Source organism: Vitis vinifera, chromosome 6, assembly GCF_030704535.1.
Source record: "Vitis vinifera cultivar Pinot Noir 40024 chromosome 6, ASM3070453v1".
Taxonomy (NCBI): Eukaryota; Viridiplantae; Streptophyta; class Magnoliopsida; order Vitales; family Vitaceae; genus Vitis; species Vitis vinifera.
In genome coordinates, this window is record NC_081810.1 from 4,563,410 (window position 1) to 4,578,838 (window position 15,429).

The window sequence follows — 15,429 nt, forward strand, 5'->3', positions numbered from 1 at the left end:
ACGAAGTGATAGCTACCGAACTTCAAATTCAGACAATATTGAATGTATGTTATGAAAATTTAGGTCATTCAATCATGAACTAATAGGATTAATGTAAAGATAAATGATACATGAGTGTATACATATGACATCACCTAATTGATGATATCTTTTCGATATATTATCAGAAAAATATAATTCAGTGTTGTAATTAGACCTGAAGAAAACATTCAAAGAGTTGAAAGAAAAATATGATTTGCTACACATCTTTGAACAATTACCTAAATTTATAAAATCAAAACTTAACACATTTATTAAAACATAATTAAAATTTTGCATATTTTTCGATCAAAGATATTACCTAAATCACCCCATTACTAACTTTAATATCATAAGTACAACTTTTAATCTAAAGAATGCATAAAGTTTGAATTATTCTTAGAGAGTTTTTTTTTCTTTTTTTTTTGTTGCAAATTGCATGAAAGTACAATTCTCTCATAATTGGACTTTCTCTGTTCAATATGCCTCAAAAGGAAAAGGTTGCCTGGCCAACATCAGACCTTATTACTAGTATAAGATAATCTCGATGCCTTCTGTAAACTGTGCGAACGTAGTTGGTTCCGTAAAAGGGCGATCCCCATGATCCACATAGCTATCATTCAACCAGGGACCAAATCCAATGCCTTAGATTCTGTTGGCAACTTTTGGGACCGTATCATGAGTATGCTTTTGATCTTCCTAGTTTTGGGCCTTTAGCTAAACGATGACGTTGCGTGCTATTAGAAACCCAGTGATGCGATTCTGTAATCCTATTTTTAGTGGTGAATTTTCAAACTGTGACTAACCCTCCAATTAATTACTTTCCTTCTACTTTTTGGTTATTGTTTTGTTCTTTTCCTCCCTGCACGCCTCACCTTTGTTTGCTGTCCCATTGCACAGAGCTTCTCTTGCTGTTGTTGTTCTGACAGGAAACATTCAACTCTGATGCGTCATTAGAGCAGTACGCATGACACAATTACATGGAAACTAATTCACTTGTTTTTTGTATGCTTTATCTTCCCAATGGTTAGGTTCTTTGTATTGGAATTGGACAGCTATCAAGCATATGAGAAATCCATTAAGTAATGTTGATGTAATCATGTCAATGAGAAGATTTCTACTTCAAGTTTGGCCGGTGGTACATACCAATCAGCTTATCCGTGTGTACACTTCCGCTTATGTCTTAACTCAATTGAAATAATGCGACTACTATGAGTATGAGCACTTGTACGAGTAGAAGTATTGCGTGTATCTCCCACCGTAACTTCATACCTTCCGGGAAAGTTTTGATCAGCTGAGACCCACCACCTTCAAGAGGGAAACCCCACCAGTCTGTCCTCTATATGAACACCCCTCCTCTCCTCGCTCCTTACATCTTCTCAATTGAAATTCTGCATATTTCCTTGTATTTTTTAGAGATAGAAGTTGGGGTTCTCCTCTGAATCTCCACCTTCTTCTTCTGTTGCTTTTCAAAAATTAGTATCTTTTCCTTTTTGACATTTTCTTATCAGCATAACTATGAATTCTGTCTCTGCAAGTTCTCTCTTCGAATTTCTCTGCCCAAAACGTTTTGTATTTTTCTAGCAAGGCCTATCTCCTTTTTTTTCTCTGCTTCTTCCTCCCCTTTCCTTACAGAAACCGTTTCTTCCCCTCTTTTCTTTTCCTTTTTTTTCCTCGTCGGAGACAGAAAATCTTCCGTGCTCTGTTTCTAGGTTACCGCACAGATCAAAAAGTCCTACCGATGGCAACTGGTTCCCCCTCACCCTTGAAGAAAGGCAACTCCGGTCTCCCTCCGAAAAGAGGCCAAATCAAAGCTCAAATTTTTGAGAGCTTGAAGAAGGCGGTTCTCTCAGTAGCCTCAAAGTCGGGAGAAACACTGGGAATCCGCCGCAGCAGCGGTGGCCATGGCGATGCCAGTGGAAGCTCTGCCTCTGCAACCCCCCCACCAAGCGGCTACAACTCGGATTGGAATTCCGATATCTCTTAAAAGAAGTCCAATCCGGCAATCATCAGCACATCACCACCACCTTCTCAATCCAACGAACTGAGCTTTTCCCAGATTCTTTATAAAAACCGGGAAAAGTTATGTGAAGAAACATCTATGTTTTCTTCGCCTTGTGCTTTGGATTTATATTTGTCTGCAGTTTCTTACTTGGTTTGCATAATGGATACGTGTGAATTGTGTATTCTCCTACATAGCCCATGTTTTAGAAGGCTATGACAGGAGGCTATGCCGATCTATGTTTATGTTGTAAGGTCAGTGTCTTAATATTTAGTTTGCGTTCTGCCATTTCCAGCTTTTACCATGTAGAAAAAATCTCTTCCAATGGCCGTTTCTGCATGTTTTTAGAGCGGAGATGACCTGGTTGGAGGAGGTGGTTTCAGTTGTCTGTATTTACCGTTTCTGGACTCTGTATTTTCCGTTTCTGTCTATTGAATATGATGCTGTTTGTCTAGTGGAAAAAAAATCTATGTTTCAAGAACTTTTACTCTTTTTTTTTTCCTAGTTTACTTCTTCTTCCTTGAATCAATTATGACTGAAATGGTGGGCTGCTGTTGGTGATTGAAATGGTCGTTGATTTGGTAATTTGCATGCAAATCGTTCATCATCTTCATCAAAATCCTCCACTTGGCCAAAATTTTCAGGCCGAGTTCTTTGAATTTTTGGCCTCTCCTTGGGAAGGCTTGCCGTTGACCCTGATGAACCATGCTGATCCCATTTGATTTAATGGGATTGTACATGAATCTTAGTGCTGTTTTTTTCAGATTCGGAATATACCTTCGAAAAATCAGGACGTCTTTGACTTTTGTCCCCACCGGAGCTGTATTTTATTTATGAAATTTATTTTTCAAAAAGATTTTAAATAAAAAATATCTACAAAGTGTTGTTCATGAAATTTGAAATCAATAATAATTTATTCTAATTATACTAAATTATAAAGGCTATGAATGAAATTAACCTAAGTACATTTTAACCCTATTGATAGGGTGCGCTGTAAAAATTGATTGTGTACCATCCACCACAAGGTGCCCGTAGAGAATTGAGATTGAGACCTGAAAAAAGGACATATAGCTGTCCATTGTTTCACTGAGATTGAGATATGGAAAAAGGGCAAATGGATGAAAAAGGTCGGCCGGAAACAAGCTTATCCATATCTAATTAAGGACCCTTTCAATGATAGTTGTTGGGGGTTGGGTGGGGGTATGCGTATGCTGTCCAGAGCATAGAAAAATAAATTCATAAAGCTGATTCTGTATCAAATAACAATAATGCCCAACACATAGAAATGACGATGCCTTTGTTTTCAAATATAAAAAATAGGTGATTTTTCACTTGGAAGAAGAAAAAAAGAACAAAAAAAAAAGTTGTAGTAGATTATGTGGTATCCTAAAAATAATGTATGTAGATAAAGATACTAATTTCTAGCACTAAGGAGTATAAGTTTACTAGCAAGCTGTAATATGAATGAGAATCCTATAGTCAATTATGTATTCATTGATTCGATACAAAGGTATGTGGCCTTTTTTTTCACATATGCAATGATTCACTCATTATTATTCATCCCCAAAAGACCTTTTACATTTATTAGTGACAAGTTGGCATGGAAGAGTTTGACAACCAACGCTTCGCTTGGCTTGGGGACCAAATAATAGCTACAAGTAGAAAAGGTAGAGAGGAAGAGGTACAAAACCGTTCAATAGTTTCTCATATAAAATTATTGACTTTAGAGATATAGTAATATGCGCCCCTTGTTTCAAAGAGAGGATGATAGGTTATTCACATTTCATTTGATGGTCAAAGGTGAATTGAAAGCTAAGCAGTGGTAATTATAAAGATTATCCGAGGGAAAAATAGAGATGTCTCCTACATTACCCATAACATGTGGAAGTATTGACTCTAATTTCAGAGTCATTTGGTCTCCTTTTCTGGCTCCGATTTTATGTAACTTCGATTACTAATTTAAATTTGAAAGAATTGATCTCCTTCAAATTTTATACTGAACTTTTGATATATGAGTCTGAGTACTAATCCAAGGAAAGAAGATATTAAAAAAAAAAGATCAAACAATGATCTCATCAGTCTTACCAAGGTAATGAATAATCTTTTTGAAAAATCAGGACGTCTTTGACTTTTGTCCACATCGGAGCTATATTTTATTTATGAAATTTATTTTTCAAAAAGATTTTAAATAAAAAAATATCTATAAAGTGTTATACATGACATTTGAAATTAATAATAACTTATTCTAAATATACAACAATTCCACCAGTCCTACCAAGGTAATGAATAATCTTTGTTAGGGGTCCCATCGAAAAAAGAACAAACTCTAAAATAGTGAATTTTATGGAATATTAGATCTTTTAAATACGTTTCTAAACCCTATTGATAACTTTGTGGGTTCCCCCATCGAAAAGTTGAACCAAAAAATTTCAACTCCACGCTGATTTCCTTCACATGGACCATAATTACCAATTTTTGTCTTTCTTATTTATTTTTTATAAACTCATTATTTAATGGTTTTTAAAATAATTTAATTCTTTTATTTAATAATACATTGATATAAATCAATATAAGTAAATAAAATATATTAACAATAAATTCATTTTAATGATATTGATTGATATGAAAGGTATTTAGTTGAATACTAAAAAAAAACAAACACGTCGATTTTCCAAAATGACACCAAAAATGCCTACATCATCCTTCTAGATAACGCCCAGCTCGGGCTGACGTTATGGAGTTAGCAGAAAAGGGAGTATCAGAATTAATTTAGGTCGGCCAACACCGAACAAAGGGTTGTGTTCTTCTAGGGCTGCTTCTGTGAATATTAATAGAGGGGGGACAAACTCCAGAAATGGGCGGTGAGAGTGGTAGGGTTCTCTGCTTGACTTCCCAGAGTCTTTCCACCTTTCTTCTTTTCACATTCCTTCCGGGGCTGTTTCATTCTGACCATTAAATGATTTGTCTGGGCTTATTAATTTTTGAGACAATAGCTCTTATGTGATTTGCCCCAACGGAAAGAAACCATTTTTTAATTAAAAGTTTGTGTAATTTATGAGACTTTTATTTATTTAATTTTGTGTTAAGTTTTGGAACCACAAGACAATGGCACTTTTGGACCATAGGGGAATTACTAAGGAAATGGGGTTGCCTTCTCTAATCCACCCACTCAAGAAAAAGGATAAGAAGAAAGAAAAGAAATGTACATGCTAGGTATTGAAATCATGGTTATGGGTGTAGACATGTGCTCCTGAGGACAGGAAATCTAATTCTTGCAACTGAATCTGTAGTGTGTAGTGTTAGGGGTTGAAAAAAGAAGGAAAGAAAGAAGAGTCACCCCCAGGAAAATGAAGGCCACGACCTCTTCCACCGACCCCAAGTCCAGGCACCAATCTCTTGTGGGACGACGGTCAACTCATTTTGTCTGTTTGGCACCAAGATTGTTTGTTTTCCGGCTGAAAGCGCCCACAGTGGATAAACCCCACAAATGGGCTGTTGGAGTGGGCTCCACACCCCTCCCCATCACAGCCAAAATCATGGCTAGGTCTCGTACTGACTCGTCGAGTCTACTATGGGCCTTCTTCATCTTGTTCACACTCCTTTCCCATCACAGCCAAAATCATGGCTAGGTCTCGTACTGACTCGTCAAGTCTACTATGGGCCTTCTTCATCTTGTTCACACTCCTTTAATGTTGCGGTTGGTTTTCGTATGATGTCAGTGCTTATGTCGGAGTAATATCATTTGAATAATAATCAAGTTAAAAGTATACATTGAAATGAACTCGCTTAGATATAATCCATTTAATAACCATATCTTTTTATTTACTAATCAAGTTCAAATTAAATCTTATATAAGTTTATATTTGTGAAAATTTTGGCTTCTGAACATTTATCATCATACCAAATTTTACAATTAAGATGGATGATTTTTTCCTTTTGTATTTTTTGTTTTTAGAAAAATAAATTGGGGATTTCTTTCCTTATGGCATTGGTTGGGTAATCAGTCAAAATTGGTTTTTTGGGAAACAATATAGAATAGGAAATGAGGTGTAAATCAAACTAGATTTGTGACCTGCCGTTAAGGGTGGTAGATTAGGAAAATAAAATAAAAATTAGGGCAAGTAAGCATGTTGTGGTGTGCTTGTAATTTGGGGGTTTACCTAGAGAGAAATTGTTCTAGTATGTTTTGCCTTGTATCATTGATTGCAAATAGTGAAAATTGTTGCTACAATTCATGGATGTAGGTTAGTTTTTTATCGAACCACGTAAACCTTTGTGTTTTGATTATCGTTTCTTTAGGGTTTGCGTGTAGGAGTTCTTCTTTGTTGTGTGGGTAGTATTACATCTGCAAAGAGTTTGTGCATTGAATTCAATAAATTGGTTAATTATTTCTTCTTCATATTCCCACAATTGGTGCGTGAGCGTGGAATTGTTGAAGATGACTACAACTAAGTCTGAGATGCAACAATTCAATGCCAAGAGAGACTTCGACATTTGGCAGCAACGTATGAGAGCAATCTTGGTTCAACAGAAGGTTGCTCAAGCACTATAAGGAAAAAAGAACCTTCCAAGCACCATGATAGAGACAAAGAAGACGGAGATGCTCGAAACGACATATAGCACTATGATCTTGTATTTTAGTGACAGTGTTTAAAGGAAGTGCAACAAGAAGACAACTATAGCAGACTTATGGTTGAAATTGGAGAGTCTTTATATCACAAAATCTCTCACTAACCGGATTTATTTGAAGGTAAAATTGTTTGGGTTCAAGATGCAAGAGGACAATAATCTTAATGAGAACTTCAATGAATTCAATAAGTTGGTTATTGAATTGGAGAACATTGGAGAGAAGATCAATGATAAAGATCATGCAGTCATATTATTGAACTCGTTACCATTAACCTACAATCAACTTCCTGATACTATTAAGTATGGTAGGGATACATTGTCTCTTGATTATTTGGAATTGGCTATTAGGTCTAAAGAGTTAGAATTGAAGGCAGAGAAAAAGACAAATATTGGTAATGAGACTCTTAATGTTTGAGGTAGAACGGAGAAAAAAAACAACAAGAACAAAAGAAAATCAAGATCCAAATCACAGATAAAGTTCAGGCGTTATCATTGCAACAAAAAGGGTCACATAAAGAGAGAGTGCCTTGATAGGAAGAAGAAGTCAAATGATAAGCAGGAATTTGGAGACGCATTTGTGGTGTTGGATGGTTATGATTCGACAAAAATACTTGTTCGTTCAGCACAAGATACTCACAAGGAGTGGGCTTTGGACTCTGGGTGCTCGTTTCATATGAGTCCAAATTATGAGTGGTTTCAAACATTCAAGGAGATTGATGGAGGGATTGTCTTACTCGGCAATAACAAGGCAAGTAAGATATGAGGGATTGGATCTATCAAGGTGCGAATGTTTGATGGTTGTGATAGAGTACTACAAAATGTACGGTATGTTCCAAAGCTTAGAAGAAATTTGATTTCCCTTGGGATGCTTGATTCGATAAGTTGTTCTATCAAAATTGAAAATGAGGTGATGAAGGTTGTGAAAGGTGCATTAACTTTGATGAAAGGGGTTCTTTTGAATGGTCTATGCTCTTTGATTGGCTCAACAGAATATGAAATTGCAGCATCTGTTGTAACAAAATATAAAAAAGACACAACTAACAAGATTGTTTCAGCAAATGGAGAGAATTTCACAATAGAAGGCAAAATTGTCTTGACCAATGGAAGTAATAGAACTGATTTGTGGCATAGAGGCTGGGGCATGTAAGTGAGAAGGGTCTAGATGAGTTGTATAAGAGGAGGCTAATTGGAAAAGAAAAACTCAAGAATTTGGAGTTTTGCAAACATTGTGTGTATGGTAAAAGTCATAGGGTGAAGTTTAGCAAATCGATGCATACAACTCAAGGGATTTTAAACTATGTTCATACGGATCTTTGGGGTGCAGCACGAGTTCAATCCCATGGTGAAGGCAAGCATTTTTATCTCTGGTAGATGATTATTCCAAAAATTTGTGGGTCTACATATTAAAGAGTAAGGATGAGACATTTGACAAATTCAAATAATGAAGAATCATGATTGAAAATCAAACAATGAGAAAATTGAAAATTTTTTAAAACTGATAATGGCTTAGAATTTTGTTCTGAATTGTTTGATGGATACTGCAAAAAAAGAAGGGATTAGAAGACACAAAACTGTTAGAGACACTCCTCAACAAAATGGTTTGGTGAAGAGAATGAACAGTACTATCCTAGAAAAAGTGAGGTGTATGTTGTCAACAACAGGTTTACCAAGATTTTTTTGGGTTGAAACTGTGATGACAACAAAACATTTGATCAACAGGTGTCCTTCAACTGCAATTGGCTTGAAAACTCCTCAAGAAGTATGGTCTAGGAAACCTACAAATTACTTAAATTTGAAGGTGTTTAGGTGTACAACTTATGCTCATGTAAAACAAAATAAACTGCAACCTAAGGCATTAAAGTGTATATTTATTGGCTATCCAAATGGAGTTAAAGGGTACAAGCTGTGTTGTCTTGAATCTGGTTAAAAATGACTATAATCATGATGTAGTGTTCAATGAAGAAGAATTTCCTGGTTTGAAGTCTGATGGTGCATTTTGTCAAGACGATTCAATCTGCCAAGACTACAATGTTGGTGTTAAGGTGGAGCTCACACATTTGGAATCTTGCAAAACTATTGGTCCAGGATCATCAACCCAATTTCAAGAGAAGGATTCATTTCAACAACATTGGAAACAAGGGTGTGATGATTATCAATTGGCGAAAGATAGGCAAAGAAGAGTTATAAGACCGCTTAAATATGATTATGAAGACATAGTAGTTTTTGCTCTTACAACTACTAGTGGGTCTTTAAATCAAGAACTAGAAAGTTATCAACAAGCAATGAGTTGTGATGACAAAGAAAAATGGCAGAAGGCCATGGAAAATGAAATTGGATCATTATACAAGAAAAAAACTTGGGTTTTGGTGGAGAGACCAAAAGATATGAAATTTTTTTATTGTAAGTGGATTTATAATAATAATAATAAAATAAAATAAAAAGGATACACCAGGAGTAAAGAAAGCACGGTACAAAGCCAGGTTGATTGCTAGAGGCTTTACACAAAAACAAAGAGTGGATTACATAGAAATATTCTCTCTGGTGGTGAAGCATAGTTCAATCCGGATTTTGCTAACTATGGTGGCACATTTTGACATGGAGCTTGAACAAATGGATGTCAAAACAACATTTCTTCATAGTGAGCTTGAGGAGACTATTTACATGAGGTAACTTGAAGGTTTTGAAATTAAAAGCAAAGGAGATCAGGTTTGTCTATTAAAAAAATCATTGTATGGTTTGAAACAGTCCCCTCGACAATGGTATAAGTGTTTTGATGATCTCGTGATTTATAGTGGTTTTGAAAGAAGTCAATTTGATAATTGTGTTTACTTCAAGAAGAAATCAGGTACTAGTAATGTCTATTTTCTGTTGTATGTTAATGACATGTTGTTGGCAAGTTGTGACAAGGTAGTAATTAAAGATTTGAAGAAACAACTGAAAGGAAAATTTGAAATAACAGATTTGGGACTTGCTCAAAGAATGCTCAGAATGGAGATATCACGTGATAGAGAAATGAAAACATTAAAGCTTACTCAAAAAGAGTATGTTAATAAGATTTTGGAGAGGTTTGGCATGAGTCAAGTAAAACCTATAAGCACTCCATTGGCACAACACTTTAAAATGATAGCAGATAATTCACCTAAAACCAAGGAAGAAGTCAAGTACATGAAGGAAATACCATATGCTAGTGTTGTTGGTAGCATCATGTATGCAATGGTATGTAGTAGGCCAGATTTAGCCTATGTCACTAGCATGATAAGTAGATTTATGTCAATCCAGGAAGGGAACATTGAAATGTTGTGAAATGGGTCCTAAGGTATTTGAAGAGATCTACTGATGTTGGAATTCTCTATGGAGGTGGAGCTATTGGAAAGTTAGGTGCTACAGGAGTGTATGTAGATTTTGATTATGTAGGAAGTTTTGGACACAAGAAGATCCCTAACAGGATATGTTTTCATATTGTTTGGTGGAATTATAAGCTAGAAGGCTAGTCTTCAATCCAATGTGGCTCTATCCTCGACGGAAATGGAATATGTAGCTTTTACAGAAGTTGTGAAAGAAGGTTTGTAGGTTAGAAGAATGATTGGTGAGATAGGGTCGGCACAAAAGACGTTGACAGTTCATTGTGATGATCAGAGTGCAATTTACTTGATAAGGAATACTATGTTTCATGAAATAATGAAGCATATAGATGTCAAGTTACGTTTCCTGAGAGATGTGGTGTCAAAAGATGACGTTGTGGCTAAGAAGATTCATATGGATGACAACCCAGTTGATATGTTGATGAAGGCATTGACAACTATCGAGTTCAAGCATTACTTGAGCTTGATAAATTTTCTAAGCAATTAAGAGAAGATTGAGTAGCAACAATTGGATGATAAATTCAAAGCCAGACAGAGATTTGTGAAAAATTTAGCTTCCAAACATTTATCATCATACCAGATTTTACAGTCAAGATGGATGATTTTTTCATTTCTTATTTTTTGTTTCCAGAAAAGTAAATATGAGATTTATTTCCTTATGGTATTGATTGGGTAACCAATCAAAATTGGTTTTTTGGGAAACAATATGGAATAGGAAAAGAGGTGTAAATCGAACCAGATTTGTGGCCTGTTGTTAAGGGTGGCAGAATAGGAAGATAAAATAAAAAATCAGGGCAAGTAAGCACCTTGTGATGTGCTTGTAATTTTGTGGTTTACCTAGAGGGAAATTGTTTTGGTATGTTTTGTTTTGTATCATTGACTGCAAATAGTGAAAATTGCTGCTATAATTCGTGGATGTAGGTTAGTTTTTTATCAAACCATGTAAACCTTTGTGTTTTGATTATCGTTTCTTTGGTGTTTATGTGTGTGAGTTCTTCTTTGTTGTGTGGGTAGTATTACAATTGCAAGGAGTTTGTGCATTGAATTCAATAAATTGGTTGATTATTTCTTCTTCATATTCCCACAATATATATTATTATCTTTCATACTATATTTATGACTCAATCAATCCATTTATTCAATAACAAAATTTGTAATGATTCACATATAGATTAATTTGTTTAAAGTTATAATTAGATTAATCAATAACATTATCAAATAAATTAATTCAATATTTGTATTATTTAAGTTGACCTAAAATCAATCTATTTATTAAATTATGTAGGTTGGCATGAAATTGATCTCATATCATTATACTCAACCTAAGCCCCTGAACAATGTGTTAGGTTTGAGTTATATCGTAAGATATTTTATCACCCCCTAGAAATATTAAGAATAACCACCGATCCAACTCCTTATCTTGATCGTTAAATGTATATGGTGAAACTTGAACAATTGAATGCGGGTATAAATAAATAAGACTAATCGTATAAGGTTACAAAAGAATGGAACTTAAGGGCAAAGTCATAGGATTGAAGGTATACACACAACACCTTATGATTGGTGATGCTTTTTCATTAACGCTACCCTTTGTCTTTGGATGTAGGCACAAACAAATAGATATAAACACAATCCCATATGATTAAAAGTACATTTTTGACAACTATCAAAAGAATACCTAAAAAAATTGAATTTAAGTACAAAGTCATAGGACCAAGATATAAACACAACTCCATATGATTAATAGTACATTTTTGGCAACTATCAAAAGAATACCTAAAAAATTGAACTTGACTATAAAGTCATAAGACCCAAGGTATAAACATAGGCAACTACCAAAAAAGTACCTAACTACTTCTCCATTATCTTGATATCAAGTACTTAATTGAAAACCCTTTATTTATATATATAAATTAAAGATTTTGAAGTCAATTTAGAATCTAATGTCATCATCTCTCTTTTATATTATTTTTTATTAATATTACTCTTTCATCAACATCTTAGACTCTAAAACCATGGAAAGGGAGGTGAATAGGTAGCCCATTAAAAATTGTTCAAAATTTTAATTTTAATTTTCTAAGTTCTTTGATTAAGATATAATTAATTAATAAAAGTAAAGAATAATCAATCGTACAAGGGGACATGTGATTTACATGGAAAAACAACTCACAAAGACTCTTAGAGATTTTATGAATGTAAAAATCATAAGTTCATTAACTACAAAGTTACAATTCATTAACTATATCCAAATAAGAACATAGATTTATCTGATAGTTGCTACTTCCTGAGAGTTATATGGTCAGTTGTTGAAAAATACTTTATTTGGTGTTTAATATCAAACTTAAAAAATAATATATAGGATATGAAGAAGAAAACATACTTTGATACATAGTCCTAACCTTAGTTTGGTTTGAAGTTCTTCACATAAATGTCTTAAACTTCGATTTTGATTTTTACTCTTCTACTCTTTCTTTTGTGCACTCCTTGGTAATGGATATAAAAGGTGCTTTTGATATTTTGAGGAGAAAGAGAGACCAAAAACTTTTTTATTTATAGGTGTTTTATGGTTCTTCTCATCAATGAACCCTTAATTGCATACTTTGAAATTTTCTTTAATGAATAATAATAATAATAATAATAATAATAATAAAATTATTATTATTATTATATTGGAATATGAATTTAATTGTTTCCAAAAAAAAATGTATACCTTGAAAAAATAAACAACACATGGAAATCAATATAATTTAAAGTAATGATATAAAGTAATATGACTCAAGGTACAAATAAATAATGATATAAAATAATATGATTCAAGGTACAAATAAATGAAATTAACAATATAAAGTAATGAGACCAATTGATGACGTCTTAATTTTTGCTTTTGTGAGTGAAATTACAAATTTATCGAATGGAATGACTATTTTTAGAAGTGCTATTTTAATTTTTGGGAATGTTTCATTGATTTTGTGAACAATTTTACTATTTTTTGGAGGATAATTAAATTTTGGGAATGGAAAGTTCATGTCTTGATTCTCATGGAACAAATTTCAATTTTCCTATAATATAAATAAATAAATATTTTTTTTTTCAAATTGCAGCATATGATCTTCTACATGTAATAAATATTTTTTTTTTCTACTTTTTTATTTAATATAATATTTTGTTTCAATAATTTATTTTGAGTTATTTCAGTTAGGTAAAAAATTTCTTACCTTTTTTTTTATCTATTCATCAAAATAAATAAATTTTTATATAAATTATTTTTTAAAAATCATTTCTATCTTGAAAAAATATTTTTTTTTATAAATATATTTTATTTGTTTCAAAAAATTATTTATATTTCTAACATCAAGTTAAATGGAGGAAAACAATCCATTTAAAAAAAAACAGCTTTTTTATTTTATTGTTTTATAAAATAGTTTTTATCAACTTAACCAAACATGCATTTTTTTTAAATTAGAAAAACTTTTTTTCATAATTTAGTTTCTAAACATAATTTTTTTTCTTCTAAAAACATCAAAATTATTTTTAAAAAAACATTCTAAAAAATTATTTTTAAAAACAATTCAAAAATATCTTACTTGTTTGCTCACTTTTCTCTAAAACAATTTTCTCTTTTGAGAAAAAAAAACAAGAAAATGTGTTCTTTAAAACAAAAAATAAAGTATTTTTTGTTTAATCCTTTTCGATTATTTTTACTTGTTTTGTATGGATTATTTTTAAAAATACAAAAATACAAAAAATAATTGAAAATAAATAATTACATATAAAATTTATTTTTAAAAATATTTGAAAACACAAAAAATAAGTTTAAAATATTTTAAATTCTCAAATATAATTTTGTTTTAAAAAAAATATCATAAACTGTTTTTGAAAAATATCTTTAAATGGGAGAACGGTTAATAAAAAATGTTCCCAAACAGTGCTTATTCTTTCTTTTTCTTTCTTAAACACTTTATTAAATAAATTAAGAAACCACCCACCATCTGTGTTTGAAAATAATTTGGAAAAGCGTTTATACTTAATTTTTTTTACCTTTTAAATATTAAAAATACTTCCTGAACTCATTTCCCAACCTTATCATCACCATGCCTACCAACCGGTCACTCCAAGCTTTTCTTAATTTTCAACTTCCCAAGTGTTGCTCTGCCATTGGCGGTAACTTGGCCAAACCTAATTTCACGAATCCCTTGCGGAACCTTGCACATCAAGTAAGCTACAGGTTAGGGGCTATATGTAAATAAGCCATCCCGAAACTATCCCTATCTCCTTCACACCTCAATCCCTGTTTCTACTCTGTCCATTCAGCAATGGAAATTGCAGTCTCCACTAGTCCCAATTACAATCCAGAAAGACACCTCCCGCCTTCACGGGATCAGATGGGAGCAGATCAAGGAGATAGTGGTGGTCGTCGCGGTAGCTCCACCTCTTCAACTCTTCCTGAACCCTCTACCAAGTACTAGCTACACTTGATATGGGAGGTAATGATTCATTGAACTTAGATTTCTTCTTACGGTTGTGATGGCTGTTGTCTAATTATGATATGCTTGGATCCCTAGAAAATTTTTCATTTGATTCAAAATTTTCTTTTCCTTCAGTTGACGGAAAGGGAGAAAGGGAGAAAGGGAGATGGGGAGACAGGGAGAAAGGGAGAAAGACGATCGGCTGGTAAACTTTTAAGAAGTTTGTATTTCCATTTATGCAGAAAAAGTTGTAGTATTTTTGCTTTTGCATGCTTCGTTTAGAGACTGGAATGGATCAGTGGGTATGAGATTGAATGGATCTTGATTTCTTGATTTCTTTTTAAGTGGAAATGTTGATCAATATGAAGATCATATCACATACGCCTCTGTCCCTCTTGTAATTGTGTGTCTGAAAGTCCTCACAAGCCCATCAATGGTCTCTTGCTGTATAATCCTGCACTTTGAATACCATTACATTGATTTCAACCAAAAAAAACCCAGATTCTTTTCAATTTTCTCCATTATGACTTCCAGACCTGAGAATTTCCTCAGGCAGAAGGTGTGGTCCTCCACAGGTACTACCTTGAAAATGCAATTTCAAAGTGAAGTGACTCGGTTCAACGCAGCCTTTGAATTGCCCCCACCTTTGTGGGGACGTGAGCATCTACTACTCACTGAATCACTGAGTCAGAATTATCTTTTCAAATTTTATTTTATTTTATTTTTCTCCAGACCAGCTGGAAATATCTACGGTTGGATCTCATTTTATTTTTTTAAAGAGAAAATCAATTTAGAAGTTATAAATAGGAAGACCATGGAATCTTTCTCCGCCGTAGAAAAACGAAGGAAAAGTCTGGATACAGCTGTATCTGCCGTACAACTGCCCACTTCCTCATGCATTTTAGCACGTGCGAGGACTCAACCCTCTAGAATGATCTATATTCCATGTACC

At 33.5% G+C, this 15,429-nt stretch overlaps 1 protein-coding gene and 1 long non-coding RNA gene across 2 annotated transcripts; both read left to right on the top strand.

Moving 5' to 3' along the window:
- The first annotated feature begins 1,638 nt into the window (after positions 1 to 1,638).
- LOC132253937 (uncharacterized LOC116803646) lies at positions 1,639 to 2,439 on the top strand. Its single transcript, XM_059737436.1, has one exon. The coding sequence runs from the start codon at positions 1,760 to 1,762 to the stop codon at positions 2,003 to 2,005; it is 246 nt and encodes an 81-aa protein (XP_059593419.1). The 5' UTR covers positions 1,639 to 1,759; the 3' UTR covers positions 2,006 to 2,439.
- Positions 2,440 to 14,096: 11,657 nt separating this feature from the next.
- On the top strand, positions 14,097 to 14,821 carry LOC104879562 (uncharacterized). The gene is made up of 2 exons (XR_785972.3): positions 14,097 to 14,495; positions 14,613 to 14,821. It is a non-coding gene; the product is annotated as an uncharacterized LOC104879562 (long non-coding RNA).
- Positions 14,822 to 15,429: the final 608 nt, after the last annotated feature.